This window comes from Triturus cristatus, chromosome 7 (genome assembly GCF_964204655.1).
Source record: "Triturus cristatus chromosome 7, aTriCri1.1, whole genome shotgun sequence".
In the NCBI taxonomy this organism is placed as follows: Eukaryota; Metazoa; Chordata; class Amphibia; order Caudata; family Salamandridae; genus Triturus; species Triturus cristatus.
In genome coordinates, this window is record NC_140590.1 from 1,580,814,783 (window position 1) to 1,580,833,102 (window position 18,320).

The 18,320-nt window shown below is 42.5% G+C and overlaps 1 protein-coding gene across 1 annotated transcript in view; it reads right to left on the bottom strand.

Annotated features, from left to right (window-relative positions):
* Nucleotides 1–18,320, bottom strand: part of PREX1 (phosphatidylinositol-3,4,5-trisphosphate dependent Rac exchange factor 1) — an 824,667-nt gene that overhangs the window by 17,160 nt on the left and 789,187 nt on the right. Inside the window, exons 34-37 of the mRNA XM_085619426.1 lie at nucleotides 14,539–14,638; nucleotides 13,590–13,733; nucleotides 12,527–12,644; nucleotides 9,247–9,304 (exon numbers count right to left, since the gene is read on the bottom strand). Coding sequence (XP_085475552.1) covers nucleotides 9,247–9,304; nucleotides 12,527–12,644; nucleotides 13,590–13,733; nucleotides 14,539–14,638 — 420 coding nt within the window. The remainder of the gene's footprint in view (nucleotides 1–9,246; nucleotides 9,305–12,526; nucleotides 12,645–13,589; nucleotides 13,734–14,538; nucleotides 14,639–18,320) is intronic.

Genomic DNA, 18,320 nt, shown 5'->3' on the forward strand with positions numbered 1-18,320 from the left:
CGTATTCATGAAGAAAGATTGGGAACAGACGAGTTTGAGCAAGATGAAGTGTCCGAATCAGGGAATTCCGCAAGACAGTCAGAGACCATAGCCTATGTAGGCAGAGGAAGATCCTGTGAAAATACTAGATGTTTTCCTGATCCAATACATTCTGTAGGCCCAAATAATAGCAGAACGTATCCGACGCCTATAATAAATCTGAAGTCTCCTGAACATTCGTTTCAAGCCGCAGATAAGATACTACGAGAACGAAGGGGTTACCACCTCCTCGATTCCATGGATGAGCAAGAATTAGCTAGATCAGCCGTTCACTGGATTGTTAGTCCTGAAAAATACGGTGATGAGACCGTAGCACACACGTTTCTCAACCTCAGTACAGATGAACAACGTTTAGCTGGAATCTATATGATTCAGCAACTCCTCATATTATATAAGAGCCAACATGCTGACCCTGGTCCTTTACCTGATATATTAACGGAACTACTCACGAACAGATGGAGAGGTTCTAGTAACAAGCTAATTAAAGAGATATTAGTGTCACGTAAGCAGTATGTCCTTTTTGTAAGTCCGGATTCTCTCTCCCTGCCCCACAGAGAAAGAGCACCGTACTATATGGATAGACAAAATCCTTTACGAGAAGTGCACCCAATAAAAGGCGAAGACAATGAGTTTCACCGTGTATTTGTTTACACACCCATATCAAAAATGGAATTATTAGAAATGAAGAAAGTAGTACCTAGTCATGACAAAGACCCAGCGGGTTTCCACCGAGAAATTAAAGACATGTTACTGATGGGAGAGTACACCTTTCCTGATATTATGACGATATTAAAGGTGCTTTTGCCTGCTGGCATTTATGAAAAACTGAAAGAAAAAGAGTGGGAAGTGGGTGACCAAAAGATAGACTGGACAGCATTAGCAGAGGAAGAAAGGGGCCGAACTGCAGGTTCGGGGCTCGGGGATAAAGTTAAACTATTACCAGGTTTACTAGTACAGGTACTGCCACGTTTATTAACTACAAAAAAGGAAGATTGGGGTGCAATCACAGCCTGCAAACAAAAGCAAGATGAAGACACAAGCGATTATTATGCTCGATTTGAAAAATGTTTTGGTATAAATAGTGGTATAAAAGCAAGTAGTGACTCATATCCACATCTATTTGTGACAAAATTAGTGGAAAATGCATTGCCTCCAGTGAAGAATAGAATATTGAAATTCGAGAGTACCTGGCAAAGTAACACTCCGTCGCAAATGCTACAAATGTTACAGTATCATCACAATAGAATTAGGGATGAACAAGAACACGAGCATAAACGCATGAAGGATACAAAAATGAAAATGCTAGTTTCTCAGACAGTACCAGCAGATGGTCACAAAAAGGGTGTGACACATTCTGGTGATTCTGCAGTTCCTGTAAAAGGAACCTGCAATTACTGTAAACAACTAGGCCATTATGTACACGATTGTCCAGTCCTGAAACGTAATATAGCTACAGGTATTGCAAAGGAGAGACCACGATTAGTTAGACAAGATCAGAATGAACAAGGAGCTATGCCAGTTCAGCAACAGTCCATGCCAGCCTCACAGCAACCCATACAGTTTGTGCCAGCTGCACCACCGTTGCCTGCTACTGCCACACAAACAACAACACGACAAATGTATCAGACTGCACAGTACGAATACCCTGAATATCAGCATTACGCATGAACCAGCCTAGAGAGGGAAGTTGACTTACCGCTTATCGAGATTCCTGTAGATCAAGAAGGACCTTATGTACATAGTGAATTATTAGGTCAAGATAGAAAATTCTTACTCGATACAGGGGCAAGTCGAACAACCATAAAACGTAGTGAAGTTCCAGGGGCACCCCTCTCAGGCTCTCAAAATGTTTCCCTTGGTTTTTCGGGAAAACCTATTGTTAATGAAGTATCACAGCCTCTACCACTTACGATAGGACCTTTGACACGAACTACAGATTTATTGCTTACTAAATCATGCCCAGAAAATTTGTTAGGAATTAAAACTCTGAAAGCACTAGGAGCCATAATATGTTGTTCTCCGGAAGGAGTAAGGTTGTTTTTACGTGATTTTAAAGGTCACTATGTGTCTAGAGACATGGATCCCCGACTACAGACTTTACCAGTACATCTATGGGCACAAGGCCCTACGGATGTTGGCTGCATGAACATTACACCCTATCGAGTCACATTGAAAGCTGGAGTGGTACTACCACGAATGCGACAATACAAGTTACCGCATGATGCTGTAGTGGCTTTGCTGAAAATCATTGATGAGCTGATTGCCCAGGGAGTAGTTATAGAAACAGACTCCAATGTATGTAATTCACCGATAATTCCGATTCTTAAACGAACTGATCCTACTGCTCCACCAGTATACCGATTGGTTATTGATTTGCGTGAACTAAACAAGTGTATTGTACCACAATTTCCTGTGGTCCCTGATATATCATCATTATTGACAGCAATTGATTCCGAAGCAACATTCTTTACTGTAATCGATCTCAAGAATGCCTTTTTCAGCGTCCCAATAGATCCGGAAAGCCAATACTTGTTCGGATTCAGTTTAAATGGGCGCAGCTTTAAATTCTCACGCGCTCCCCAAGGATTTACAGAAAGCCCCAGCATCTACAGCCAAGCACTGAAACGAGAACTTGACAGTATCCACATGCCAGTCAATACTGCACTGCTTCAATATGTCGATGATCTGCTGATCACCGCAAGAAGCGAGCCAGAATGTGAAAAAGCTTCTCTGACAGTTTTACATTTCCTAGCCGACAAGGGGCACAAGGTGTCTCCTTGTAAGCTGCAATTCTGTGTTCAGCGAGTTATTTATCTTGGTCACTCGCTGTCCAAGGAGGGAAGGCAGCTTACACCAGATCGCATCCAGTTAATTGCTAACATGTCAATACCCCAGACACAGAAGGAGGTGCGGGCTTTCATAGGCCTCACTTCATATTGTAGGCAATGGATCCCTCAGTACGCTTTTCTAGCAAAACCACTCATTCAGTTAACCACACAGGAGGCAGCCACATCGACTGTTCTCCCTTGGACTCAGGAACATACACAAGCTTTTGAAAGCCTAAAGGAAGCTTTATGTCAAGCACCTGTTTTAGCAACACCATGTTATAGCAAACATTTTACACTCTTTGTTACAGAACGCGAAGGTACTGCCTTGTCAGTACTCACTCAGGATCAAGCAGGATCACGCAAGCCATGTGCTTATTTTTCCAGTACATTAGATCCCGTAGCTCAGGCTTTGCCTGCGTGCCTGAAATCAGTGGCAGCGACAGCTTTAGCAATCAGGCAAAGCGATGCCATAGTATTAGGACACCCATTGACGGTACAAGTACCACATGCAGTAGAGGTTCTTGTGAACCGAACACAAACACAACACTTGACCATAGCAAGACTTACCGGTTATGAACTGACATTGTTTCAACCACACATAGAGATCCGACGGTGTAATACATTGAATCCTGCTACACTATTACCTGTAATTGGAACAGACCCACTAGCTCATGATTGTGTTGAAATCATTGAAATAAAGACGAAACCTAGACAAGACTTGACAGACGTTCCATTGTTAGATCCGGACCTGACGTTGTATGTAGACGGATCGTGCATGAGAACAAGTACAGGAGATTTAGTGGCCGCGTATGCAGTCACAACAGACACTGAAGTTATTGAAACAAATTGTATAGATATTTTGTCAGCCCAAGCAGCAGAACTTATTGCTCTAACACAAGCCTGTATTCAAGCCACAAATAAGAAAGTTAATGTATACACTGACTCACGTTATGCATTCGGAGTTGTACACGACTTCGGCGTGCTGTGGCGAGAGAGAGGTTATTTAACGTCCCATGGTGCCCACATTCAGCACGGACCCCTCATTCATGCTTTGTTAGACGCAATACATTTACCCACTGCTATATCGATTATGAAATGTAAAGCACACACGAAGGTTACTGATACCATTTCTCAAGGCAATGATTTAGCTGACAGAACAGCTAAACAGACTGCTCAGAATCGCACATTAGACATGACAAAGCCAATAGTTCAGACACCAACACAGTGTATGACAATTAAGGATCCCGCACTTGACGTAATTGACATACAGACACATGCCACAGCAGAAGAAATAAAGAAATGGACTGAACTAGGAGGGATCCAGACAGATCAAGGATGGATGACGAAGGAGAAATCTGTATGGTTTCTCCCTGACTCCATGGTTCAAGTCATTATAGCTACAGTTCACAGTCCAGCACATTTAGGAGAGAAGGCTATGCTAGACAGCATTCAGCACATTTGGTTCAATAAACATTTACGAGCAGCGGCTAAACAAAAAGTTCGTACCTGTATGATATGTTGTCAGTTTAATCCAGGAAAGAGTGTTCCCGTAGAGCAGGGTGGATTTCAGCCTCCTGACCATCCTTTTGAAGTCCTCCAGATGGATTATATTCAGATGGAACGTTGTCGAGGATTCAAATATGTTCTCGTAGTCGTCTGCGCTCTCTCCCGTTGGACAGAGGCGTATCCCGTATCAGATTACACTGCCCCGACTACTGCCAAGCAGCTAGTTCGAGAATTCTTCCCACGGTACGGTTTACCACGTGTTGTATATTCAGATAACGGTCAGCCTTTCTCATCCGAATTAATGAAACATGTCTCACTTTTGTTGGGATATCAGTGGAAATTCCACTGTGTCCGACACCCCGAGGCAGCAGGTCTCGTGGAACGACATAATCAACTTTTAAAAATCAGATTGTCTAAAATATGTCAGGAAAAAGGTGTGGACTGGATAGTAGCCTTACCAGTTGCGCTATTCTACATGAGAATGGTAGCACACTCTCGAACAGGGCTATCCCCTTATGAAGTGATCTTTGGTAGACCACCGAATATGTGGGGGACGCCTATACCCCGTAAAATAACTGATGTTGACTGTAATATGCTGACAGATTACCTGGCTTCCTTGATGTCTGCACTACAATCTTGTCGTTCACAGGTAGTCGCAGCTTTTCCCGACAACACCGAGGTGAAACCTCATGACGTAATTCCCGGTGATTATGTTCTCATCAGAAACTTTGATCGGAAAACCCAACTGGAGCCAAGGTGGAGGCTTCCTAAGTTGGTCCTGCTGACGACCAGAACAGCTGTGAAGATCGAAGGGAGGAAAGGATGGGTGCATTCCAGCCATCTCAAAAAATTTCATGGACTTCCTCCTGACACAAACAGTACTCCCCGTGTGCCTTCCCCCATTGACTCAAAGCTACCTTTGGCTGAGGCCAGTAGCACCGAACTCTATAAACAGAAACTCAGGTCCAGATCTAAACTGTCGGACGATTTGATTGTTTAAGTCCTCTCCAAGGTGAAGCGGTTGAATCTGTCCCGACATGTGTCCCTTAGGTCTGAATCATGTAGAGTCCAGAATCATAATGAAACGACATGCTTATTGTAAATCACTGCGTAGCCACTGTATTGTGACTTTATTAATTTTGTTTTCTTTGAGTTTTTTAATAGTTACTGCAAGTATATTGTTGCATATGTATTATCCTGTTTCTAAACGTGTTTTCAATATGACTGATGAACATTCTTTTAGTGACTTACCCCCACATGAATTGTCCTATAGACTTGCGCTGCGTAATAACACATTCATTAGTATGTTACATCATTCCCATCAGACTAGTAATGCCACCAATTGTTGGGTGTGTGGCCGACTCCCTCCCTATCAGAATACCAAAGGAGTTCTGCCTTTCTTTCCACATCCGTTCACACACAATGGCTCCTGTGGAGCATGGTTTAGTTTATTAAATTCCATAGACCCAGACACAGCAGTTTATCAACAACACTGGATATGGGGAAATCTGAATATAGTTTTATTCAAAGTCTGTCACCCTAATAAGGAGGGTCACCCCAGTAGAACAGGAACTGATTTAGAAAATGAAGTGTATAAATTAGGTAATTTTACGCCTAATCTTATGATTTTGAATGTCAAATCCGAAGTTGAACTAATTCTGCCCACTATGTCAGTATTTCCAGTTAAGGGTGAATTATGTGTGAGAAAAGTTGGTTCCATACATATGGGCCATAGCCAATGCGTTACTACAGTAGAATATCGTGATCAAGGTAAATCTTCATTTAGAGCTTCTCGCCATTCTTACTTCATATGTGGCCAGACGGCATATATGCGCCTGCCTCTAGATTGGGATGGTACCTGTTACATAGCATTCCTTCTGCCACCTGTTTTCCTAGCTCCCCCTGATTATTATCGAAATGTTCATTTAGTACACAATAGAGAGCGAAGAGATCTCCCAGTTGTCGATTATACTGAGACAGCATGGGACAAATATGTAGATTTCAATAAAGGTATCTTTCCCTATATAGGTACAATATCAAATAGTAAGCTGATACGCAGACTAACAAAGACTCTTGAAGCTGTAGTAAACGAGACCATAGCCGCCCTAGGCAATCTGACAGAGGAACAATCAGTGATGAGAATTGTTGTTCTCCAGAATCGTCTTGTCCTTGACGTCATCCTGGCCGATAGGGGCGGAGCTTGCAGGGTCATCGGATCCAGCTGCTGCATATTCATACCAGAAAATTCGCCATCTGTATATAAAGCTATAACACGCCTTCATAAGATTGTAAGCCAGATACACGAGAATCCAGGCACTTGGACGTGGTCCGGGTGGTTTTGGAGTGTGATATCAGCCTGGGGATGGAGAGTTCTATCCTTCCTAGGTATTGGCCTTCTCATACTATTCAGTTGCTGTCTATGTCTACAATGTGGACCAGCGATTTGTGGTCTGTGTGCCACATCGTGTATTCCACCACCAAGGTCTCGTTCAGAATGCCGGAAGAAGAAGGAAGAAGAAATGATGCTCCATGAGCAAATCGATGGAATAATGAAGATTGATATCTCTTGAAGGGCAAGAAGGGGACAAGGAGGGAATGTGGAAATGTGGATTTTCCTGATCAGTTATGTCCCCTATCTTGGACCCCAACGGTTCTATATGCATGTTACAAGTACATGTATGTTCCCTCCAGTTCCAGTTTCTAAGACGCAAACATATGTGTGTCTACCGTCGATATGTTCTCTGTCAGATCCGCCATCAATGGGCTGGATATTCGATTCCTAAGCATGAAAGGCCACCGACTTTATATGGCTAAGTTACTCCATTTTTACAGTTCAGGCAAGTAGGCCCGATTCTGTCCTCAAAGCCTTTCCCTGCTCTCTGTCTCTGACAGCTTCAGCTTGAGCTCGCATCTGTATCCATGAACTTTGTCCTACTCCCTGTGCAGCTAACGGTGCCTGCCTCGGCCAGTTTTCGCATGCTTGCCAAGAAGCTGTATTTCACCTTCGAGTTATCTATTTTGCTCTTCAGCCGATTCATTCCTGTCTAGTGATTTAGGTAAACATTTCCTTAGCTCACAAACAAGGACTCAGCCTTTCCGTCCTCCTGCAAGTAATTCATAGCCCTGCTGTCATGGAAAGTTTTCTGCCTCTCGCATCTCATACAGACACTTAGACGCTTGTACACGCACACACAGTTAGTATAGAATAGATTCTGTCCGAGAGTCCTTCCTTGTGGATAACATAGTTCTCCAAACATAGGATGGTAGATATGATTTGGGATTAGGTTGACTTGACCCCCCAGACTTCTCGTCTCCACATGTAGAGCTAAATGTCAAGTCCCCTTCACCCCCTAGTTGCACGTCAATTACACGTCATGCTGCCGCGCGCGCATCTATGCCAAGTATTATCTTATAGATCCACCTATGTCTGATAATCCTAACCAATCATGTTTCTTTTATTCCTTATTACGCCTAGTTTCGATTATGTCACTGTCACGTCATTTTTCTTATCAAATGTTATGCCTTTTACATTCGTTTCATTGTAATGCACTTATTATAAAAATACATGTCTGTCAATAGATTATTGTACTTCACTTCCTGAACCCTCGTGGTGACGGAACCTGAAGGCCGCGACTCGAGTCGGCCATTTTGAATGGAATAAAGCCCATTTAGAAAACCTCTTATACCACGGATTCTGCCTCTTGTTATTTTGAGCTATTTACTTTATTTTGAGATTCCGTATGAAATTCAGTCCGGTATTTTTATTTACCACAAGTACTAGAAAGAATGCCAGGGTAGATGAATTTTAGGGTGTTTAAAATATGTTTGTGCTTTGTGCAGTGGGTGGCGTACCCGATTCAGTTGCCCCTTCCACACCGTCCCCTGCACTCCTGTCCACATGATACTGGGACAATGGGTAGACATAATATTGCATGCCAGATATATTATCAGATATATAATGACTTGAGACTCCACCTAAAGTAATACTAAGAAGGTTTATCAAGATAGCTTATGACGTGCCCTTACAGATAACACTGTTTGTATGTCCCACGTTATTTGAAAGTTAGTGTCTAGGCATACAATTCATATTAAAGAAAAATGTTGGGGTTACACCTCAGCCCCAGAAATGCTAGAACCTTCCTGCTTGTTTTATTCATAGTTTTCACCGTCCCCTTTCTTATGTGAATAAAAGAATTCATTTTAAAAGAAACTATTGCGAATAGACAATGAGGTTTGTTGCTTGTGACTGAGCCATACAGTATTCTACTATGACTAACTTGACAGGATTCTCTAGGACCTTTGGAAAGTCAAGACAACAAAGGAGGCAACATGATTTCACAATCGTAATATGTGCAATAGTGCCGATGGTCATGGAGCACCAGCGGTAAACAACATTACCCACAATCAATGATGGCCAGTAACCACCAATTGACCCACAGCCCAAGAAAATGCGTCAAACGTAACAAAACTTGATAAAACAGGCCATAGTGTTACCTAACTTTTCCACTTCCAAGTGGAAATTAATTATTACACATATTAGAAAATTGGAATGTTGAGAGCTCCATTGTAGACAATGGAGTAGTAACTCCTGGGTTATAATGGCTGGTATAAGCCTTCTGCTCCAACATTCCAAAGTTTGTCTTTCGGGTTCTCCCTTTTTAATTAAGAACATTTCACCCTCAGGGGGTAGTATGTTCTAATAGCCCTTCTGACTCGGGCTAATACGATTGTTAAAGTTCCTCCTCCTCGTTATAGGCCATCGCCTGTGACTTGGGCCAATAACTCGGGTTCAGGTCCTTTAACAACCGGTACAGTATAGTCCTTGGCAGCAGGATATAGGGTCTATATTATGGTGTAGAGACTGAGAACATACCTGATCAATTTTTACAGCTGTTGTATTGGAATCCGTCGATTTCTCAAGGTAAAACGTCCTACAAACAAAAGAATTGTCATGTCAATGTGATGACAGCTTCCGGAAGATAATTTATTTACATTCAGTTAGAAAATATTACAAGACTTTACAGTACAAGTTTCAATGACTATTGCCCTGCCACATTTGTGCTACTTCTGCTTTGATCACGTATTGCCCAAATCCCATCAGTTATAGTTTAACATTCCCGATTTATGACAAATTCTGCTTCTTCTTATTTCAGACTTAATCATTGTGCCCCTATAGGGAACTCAGGAATCCACGTTCTGAAAATGCCCTTTTTTGGATAATGATTTGAAAAGGTGCAGTTGTTTCCTCGATAATTACTTTAGATATATGACTTAGGATTATGAAAAGTAAAACGTTGTAATTTAGCAAGTATAATACATCAAAACTATGGCACCTATGTAGGCATTTGTTTGATTTGTGCGAAGAGTCGAACTAACTGCTGATTCATTGGAATACGATATTAAAATTATCATATATGATTTCTCTTTAGATTTGACAATTGAGTAAGGGGTGGTGTCACTTTGGTGTACTCCGACAGCAGTATTCTTTTTAGGAATTATGCTAAATGTGATCCTCACTAACATTACAACTTTTGTGATATGTACGTAGTATATAATTGTGGCCCATGGATTAGTATATGGAGAGGCTGTTTGACTCAAATTAAAATTGACCCATTTTAAAAAAAAATTTTTAAAGTATTTATTTTATTTTAATGTGTTCATTACTAATTTAAAACAACCACATACACATGGCATCTGTTAAATAAACAATTCAACATTCATGATTAAAAATACACTAAAATATTGCAAAATAACAATATTTTTGTGTTAACTGCAACTTATAATAACGTACAAAGATCCTCTGCTACCCATTTCGGAATTAGTCCTTACAAATGAGATCACACATTTACTCGTGTGGGTTTGAAATCTTACTTTGAGAATCACACCTTTTCATTGTGTATTGTGCTGTTCTATCATATTAGCAAAAGACACACAATTGATGGACGGAATGCAGAACAAATAAAAACATTCACCCGCAGTCAAGAGATCTGGGTTAAATCCATCATTCTTTTGCTCACCATGCCACCCCAGTTTAGACCTGGCCATGTGCAAATCAGTCTTGACCCTGTGCCTCATGGGAACAGTCCAGCCCGAACTGCCAAGCCAGGTACTCCCTGGACTGGAAACAAGCATCCTAGGACCAGTTTCAGGGTTTCACCCCTCTTCAGCCAGGATAGCTTGATTCCAGTGGCACAGTGAGCCCAGGACCCACGTCTGGGCATACCTGGTGCACTTAGGGCACTTAGGCGAAAGGCCCAGATCTCTCTACTGGGGTGAATGTATGACATTGTTCTGCATTCTGTCCATCAATAGTTGTTTTTGCATTTGTTCGCCCGAGTGGGACGGTTATGCTCAGACGCGAGTCCCGTGCTCTCCATGCCACTGGAATCAAGCTATCCTGGCTGAAGAGGGGTGAAACCCCAAAACCGGTCCTAGGATGCTTGTTTCCAGTCCAGGGAGGACCTGGCCTGGCAGTTCGGGCTGGACTGTTCCCATTGGGCACAGGGTCAAGACTGATTTGCATATGGCTGGGTCCAAACTGGAATGGCATGGTGAGCAAAAAAACTATGGATTTAGGCACATATCTCTGTACTGGGGTGAATGTATGACATTGTTCTGCATTCTGTCCATCAATAGTTCTTTTTGCTCTCATCATATTAAGCATAATGTAATTCTTTCAATAAATAGAAAAAAAAATAATTTTGCCATTACAGAATTCTGTAGGGTGAAGTCAGAATTTGGTTGGTCAGTCAATGTTAACAAAAACTATGCCGCACATTTGAGAAGGACAAAATGCCTGTTGCAAATGTGTTGGCAGATGTTTATGGCTGCAGATCCAGATTCACAAAAGGGACCAGGGACCGGAGGACAGCTAGGCTTGACGTGCAGATGCTGTGCTTGCAGTTATTGACTTGGCACTCCAGGCATAGCAAAGTAGTGGGTGACCACTGCTCAGTTATTCACTGGCTCCCATTAGCAACATGGTGACAAAACGGCCCTACTGATGTCAGCAGGTTCTCACCGCTACACACTGCATCGTCAACCGGGGCACAATTACCAGGTATGGGTCTTTTAAGTCATGTCCCCTTCATGCCATAAAGATAAGAGATTAGCATTAGAACACTGGTCCTTAAACAGAACAGTTTAGTCAGTAGAATAAATATAGACTTGAATCAGTACTATATTGTGAGTGTCCACCCGGACAATCAATTTAATAAATCAAAAATGTCAAAGAACACAAATACAAACACACCAATACAGTGGGACACAATCCTGCATCCTACATAAACACATGACAAGTACATTTAAGACAGAAACATATCAGGCAAGACAGGGTAGCTTGTGGAATATTGAACACAATTTCTGACAAGCTTAGAGAAACAGTAATTGCACTTCTTTTATCATAATCGAAGGAGAATAGTCAGGCATATTTGTCTAAGAAGGAAGAATGTGATGCCAGATACCATTGGCATGCTCTCTCCATTTCAAAGAGCAAAATGAGTGTGGAGCTAAATCTGTGTACAAAGCAATTTGTGCACACCACCCTCATTTCACAAAAAAAGTGTCCGAGTGTAAAAAGCAATAAGGTCCTGATTACGAGTCTGGCGGTGTGGTGCTGGCTCCGGCCCCGCCGCTGCACAACTAAAGTCGTGGTCGGGCCACCCACCAGATTAGGAGTTGCCTCCTGTCTGGTGGGCTTTTTTTGGCGTTCTCACGGCAGTGCCCCTAAAAATGCCCGCCGCAATGACAACGCCAAAAACAGTTCCTGCACGGTCTAAACTGTTAAGTCCATGCCGTTCAGGAACTGGTGTGCATGCACACAGGGGGGCACCTGTTGAGCCCCCTTGTGTGCATCTACATGGCGTGAGGCACCAGGGGCCCTTGTAGGGAGGAGGAACCACCATGAAAACCGTGGCAGACAGGAAATGGCAGTCCGACCACCCTAATTGTAATAGGGCGGTCGGGAGACTACCCCGTTAGTCTGGCAGTCCGTGGCCCGCTAGACTTTTAATCAAGCCCTCAGTCTGTTCTAGCACAGAACAGGGGTCTCTGATCAGGCCCGGGTGTATTTGTGGCCTACTTATCTGAGGCACTAGAAGAAGCTCAAACATATGTAGGTCCAATTTTCCATGCACATTAGTAAAGATCTTTACCTGAGCTTGCGGTAGTAGTGTTGCACCTTCTCCAGTGAAACAGCATTAATCTGTTGCTGAAGTTCTTCAAGACACACACCACCATCTGTCTGAGACAGAGCTTCAAAGGATTCCAAGGCTATGGAGAAAAATGGCCAAAGTATTTTTCCATCAGCAACTTTTTCTGTTTGGGTTACAAACTGACTGATTTGGAAAGAGCTATTCGCAAGAATTCAACTCCTGCATACTCACTTAACATTAATTTCGAAATCTATAGTAAGACCAACATGAAATGTCATATTTCACACACGCAAGCCCATTTTTATTGTCTCTGACAGTAGAAACTGATGTAGCCATGTTGTTTTTAAAAAGTGCAACAAAACTCTAGGAACTTTGATATCCGTCAGAGTTCAACCAGGAATAATGTTGAAGTGATTATGCAACATAGTTTAAACGAGCACTGACAAAGCAAATAGGTTTGGCCTTGGAAAGATTTATTTTCTTATTTTGCAAAGCTATCCAATTTGTAAACAAAAAATGTAAATTAAAGAAAAAATTATTAAAGTAGTGGCACAGTAGCTCAGGCAGGCCAGCCTTGGCAGTGAAGTGCACAGATATTCAGGCAGCTGTGCACGTGTGCCGGGCAGTAAGCACTGACACACAAAAAAACGGCCTATGGATGAAGTTGGCTGTTCACTGTTCTTGCTGTATGCTGTGATGGGTAAAAGTAAAATATGAAAGACTTAAACATTTAATGGATGAAAAGAACTGGCCAAAAGCCTTTGTATGTTTGTAGGAATCTATGCATTTTATTATTAAAAAAAATATGGGATGTCGCTTGTCCATACCTAAAAACAAGACATGCACCCGCACACACAGCTCTACTAGCAGGGACTGTAATAAAGCCCTCTCTCCCCACCACCAATGTCAGAAAATTCCAGGCCCTTTTGCTTGATGGCAGTATGGTATCCAAGATGTGGATTTATGAGACATTCAGATTGCAGAATTGTGGTTCCTTTTAGACAGTCAGTCTCAATACTTCAACAGAATCAAGGAAAGATTTCGAAAAGAACAACCCCTGTACCTTTCGTAAACAACACTGAATGAAGTTTCAAGCTTCCTCCGTTTTGAAACCTGGACGCTAGTTTGGAGAAATGGAAGCTGTCCAGATAAAATATAACTTTTAAGGACTGCCGGCTTCCTTCTATGTGATAGAACACGCTGGTGTCTGTGAAAACAACAATAAGGACACTTAGTTTCACACAAAAAACCTTTCACAATATACATTTCCATCATTTTGTTTAATTTTGGGACTCGTTCCAATCGTCCAAACGGCATCAAGCAAAGCACAATACAACTGATATTTCACGCAGTACACGAGGGTGAAAAGATATATAACTACCAATACCCCCAGTGGTGGCTGGCACGGATCAGAGGTAGGGGAGTGGGTGCAAGAGGGGGGCGGGAGGACACTGTATTAAAAAAAAAAGTCATCTTTTCGCTGCTTCCTCACCGCGTCTCTCCTCTATAGTCCTCTTTCTCGGCCACAGGAACCACACCCAGGCTCCCCAGTTAGCCAATCACAACGCTGCCTTAGCAGCATTGTGATTGGACTGAGCACCGTGTTTCGGCACTCAGACGCTGACTGGGGGCCTGGGCATGTTCTTCACGTAGGCTGCGAAGCAGCTTGCATGGAGAGCATGCAAAATGCACAAGACTGTTTTGGGAGGCCCAAGAGGACCGGCCAAGCAGTCATTGCGCACTTAGGAGGGTGCTGCCTACCACTCCTCCCCTGCCCCCGACCCCTCATGCAAAGCTGCGTAAGTAGGAGGAAATAAAATGATAACACATGTTATTTTTTTTTAAACTTTGTTTCACTGCAAAAAAGCAGTGGGCGATGCTCCTCAGACTTCGCAGAGGAGCCGCCACTGAATACCCCCAACCCTCAATAATCAGAGGGTGGCTACATCAATTCCCGCAGGCGTAGGAATTAAAACACTGAGGCAGCAAAACAAACTCCAAATTGTCCTTACTTGGAACCAGGCTTTCATCCAGCTGCTTGAAATAAAAGGCCACCTTATCCAGCTCAGAGAGAGTAACGCTGATGTCTTCGAGCATAATGCGCTCTTCTTGCTATGGAAAACAAATATAACACTGGGTCAGTTTCAAAAACAGAAATCAAATGTTGTATCTTGTTATGTTACAAATCCATTATTAAACACGAATAAAGCACTGCTGTTGAACTGAACCGGCTCTAGCACTGCTGCCTAACTAAACTGGCCCCAGCACTGCTGCTTAACTAAACCGGCCCAATCACTGCTGCTTAACTAAACCGGCCCTAGCACTGCTGCTTAACTAAACCGGCCCCAGCACTGCTGCTTAACTAAACCGGCCCTAGCACTGCTGCTTAACTAAACCGGCCCCAGCACTGCTGCTTAACTAAACCGGCCCTAGCACTGCTGCTTAACTAAACCGACCCCAGCACTGCTGCTTAACTAAACTGGCCCTAGCACTGCTGCTTAAGTAAACCGACCCCAGCACTGCTGCTTAACTAAACCGACCCCAGAACTGCTGCTTAAGTAAACCGGCCCTAGCACTGCTACTTTTCTTACTGGGGGCCGATATTGCAGCACTGCTGCAAACCCTGCCCCCACCGCTCCAAAACCGTCCCCAACCCTTCCAGCATCCCAGGGAAACGCCCGATGCCCACTACGGCCAATTCGGCCCTGGGTAACATCAGGGGAAAAGAATTACCAGGGGTTACAGGTGGAACCCTGCGTTTTCCCTGAGAAATAAGAAATTATTGGAGAAAAACAATTTTGATTCCCTGTTTTTTTTTTTATCTCCCCTCCCCCAGAGTTTCCCTGAGAGATTTCAATGGCTTTCAGAAGCCAACATCTCCCCGTGAAGCTAAGCATATCTTTAGGGTTGCAGCGGGTCTCACTATTCCTAACAGAATGAATAAACCACTAAACAATGAGGGCCAAAAACCAAGATTCTCGTGCTGCCTGCTCCATTACACTTTTACAGAATCAGAGTTTTCAAGACAGAGTTCCTAGGAGTCCTTGGGTTGTTAATGGGCTTCAGAATGTTTGGCAGGCATGTGTAGTTTAATGCTGAGGGGCAGCCCAAGGAACACAATGACTCGAATATTGTACTTTTTGATTGGGGTCAATGCTATCTAAATTAGGGGCGATCCAAGTCCGTCCAGCAGGGCTGGATGCATGCCCAATTTCCAGGACAACCACTGACCAGGTTTATGAGCCATTTGACACTTATTACACACAAATCTATTTTATGTGGGAAATACTGAAACTCTGACATGGATCCGGCACTCCTGGACCTAGTGCGGCACACACCTCCTCTAAATGCAAACTTTCAAGAAAACAGGAAGCTTGTTTTCATTGACCGCATGGAAAAACTTATATTCTACAGTAGAACAACAAAATGTGTAATTCTGGATAATAAGCAACTGCTCTATTCTCACAAATGGAAGTGCATGAAACATTTGCAGGAAGTTCTTATATTTAAAAAAAAAAATGGTTGGTGTCCCCTCACCCCCCCCCAAAAAATAATCGCAATATTGATCTTATTTATACCAAGAATATATAACAACAAAGTCAAATTTGGTTTGGCGTCCTTCCAATATGCAGGTGACTGTTGTATGACATTACAGTGCATGCCTATACAAAGCATGCCTTTACCACACATCATTTACAACAGAACGCCTTTACCACACGTTTTTCCCACGCATGCCTTTACAATGCAAGGTAAGTATTTATAAGGTAAGTGAAACCCCTTTTTCATATATATGTGTGTATATATACATATTATGTAAAAAAAAAAAAAAAATTTATTGGGGCAACGCTCCATATTTTTAATTATAAAACATTTTATTATTTTCTTAATTCACAGGGGGAATCCCTACCCTCCCATTTTCGGAACCTTATTACCCTATTTCCTTACGCACCCCTAAACCCAGCCTTACCACCCTATAACCCTACCTACATCTAAACGCTAAAAACACCCTTACCACCCAAAACCTTTACTCACCCCTACACCCTAAAAATACCTGTTGGAAAAGGCCCTCACTGTAAGGTCAACCCCAAACGTTTTACCTTCCTGCTCCTACTCCTGAAGACATAGCTTTAACACACAGGTAAAACCAAAAAAAATAGCACAGGTCAAAGAATGAAAGGAAAAAAAGCATTAGGAAAGTAAAACATTGGCACTGAAATATTCTTCTTTTTTAGGTGCATGTGCACATGTAATCGAGCAAAATGCCATCACTGCCAAGAGAGCCAATAGCTTAAGTGGCTTGACCTCCTGTCCAATGATCAATCCTGTAGTGGGCAGAAGCAAACTTTGAATAACAACTGAAAATACAAGTGAGTGAAGAGATCTCACCCAAAGTGTATATATGTATGTTTTTCATATTTACTTTTTTGTTTGCATGGGGTAGTGAAACAACTAGAGTTATCTCAAGACCATACCATTCAATTAGGTCTGGGTGGAGTTCCGCGTAGACCTAAAAACTCAGCGGGGTTCAACAAGCGGCGGAGTGCGGCACGAACTGTCGTTCGCGCTGATCTTCCTGCTGCTCAGGTAGAAATTCTACCCAAGCTGCAGCTCACAGTCGCCAACTTACTGTGGGCGAGCGGGGAAAGTAACTCTGCTGCGCTACGTGGAGCGGAGTTTTCTGCACTCCGCGAGCTCCGTGTAGTGCAGAAAACTCCGCGAACGGAGCGGAGTTACCCGCCCAGGCCTACTTTCAATTGCCCATCTGCGAATTTAAGAATACTTCTGAGGCTCCATAGCTTGAAGTGAGATTTTAAAGACAACGTGATCTATGGAAAAGTTTGAATTCATGACTTCAACTTTCGTAAGTTTCTGGATCACTCCTGAACTTAAAACGTTGAAAAAAGGCTTCAAGGAAGCATATAGGCTATGTTTTATTCAACTAAATACATAAAATGTACTGAATATGAAGAGCACAGAAATACGTGTTTAAGTATCTGGCAAAAACATTGTGTTTGATATCAAAGCTAAAGTGAGTTCTATGGGTCTCGTTGATAGACGGTTGGTAATGGCAAATCTGTAATACAGGAATTTGCAAACTTTGCCTAACCTTGACAGATGCATGTGTAAAACTATTCCACTATGAGGGGAAAACATGCAAGACTCAGCGACCAAAACAGATTCCTCAAGTATTGCCCATTTTCAGAAAAATGCGGTAATTTTCAGAACAATGTGGTAATACCGCATCCGGAAAATTACTGCACCTGGTAAATTGGTGAACAGGGTAAATTTCCACACACCATGGTGTCTGGACTTCAGGTGTGATATTACTGCATCAGGATTTCCGCAAGTCCACCCATAAGAGCATATGAAAAGAACATAAGTAGCTCTTTTTCAGTAATTGCAACAAGTCCTTCATCTGTGTTGGGCAAAACTACACCAGAAAATAAGTTTCAGTAAAACACACTGAACTGAAACAGTTATCAAAAGCATAACATTTTCAGAGAAGTCCATATTTCGCCACCAGGGAGCACAAGCGTAACATTGTACCTATAAAAAAAAAATTCAAACTATTTCCAAAATCTTTCATCCACAGTATTTTCTGCATCCTGCACATGCACAAATCAGAGAACATTTCTCCTGCTAAATGTGCTTTATGACTGACCACTAGAATTAAAAAGACAGCAGATCAGTATGAAGTCTGCGCCAGGTAAAAACATCATGCAAATAACTGTAATTAAATAAAAAGTATGCTTTTTGAATAACTGCCTTAATTGCTTAGAGTGTTGCTAATTAT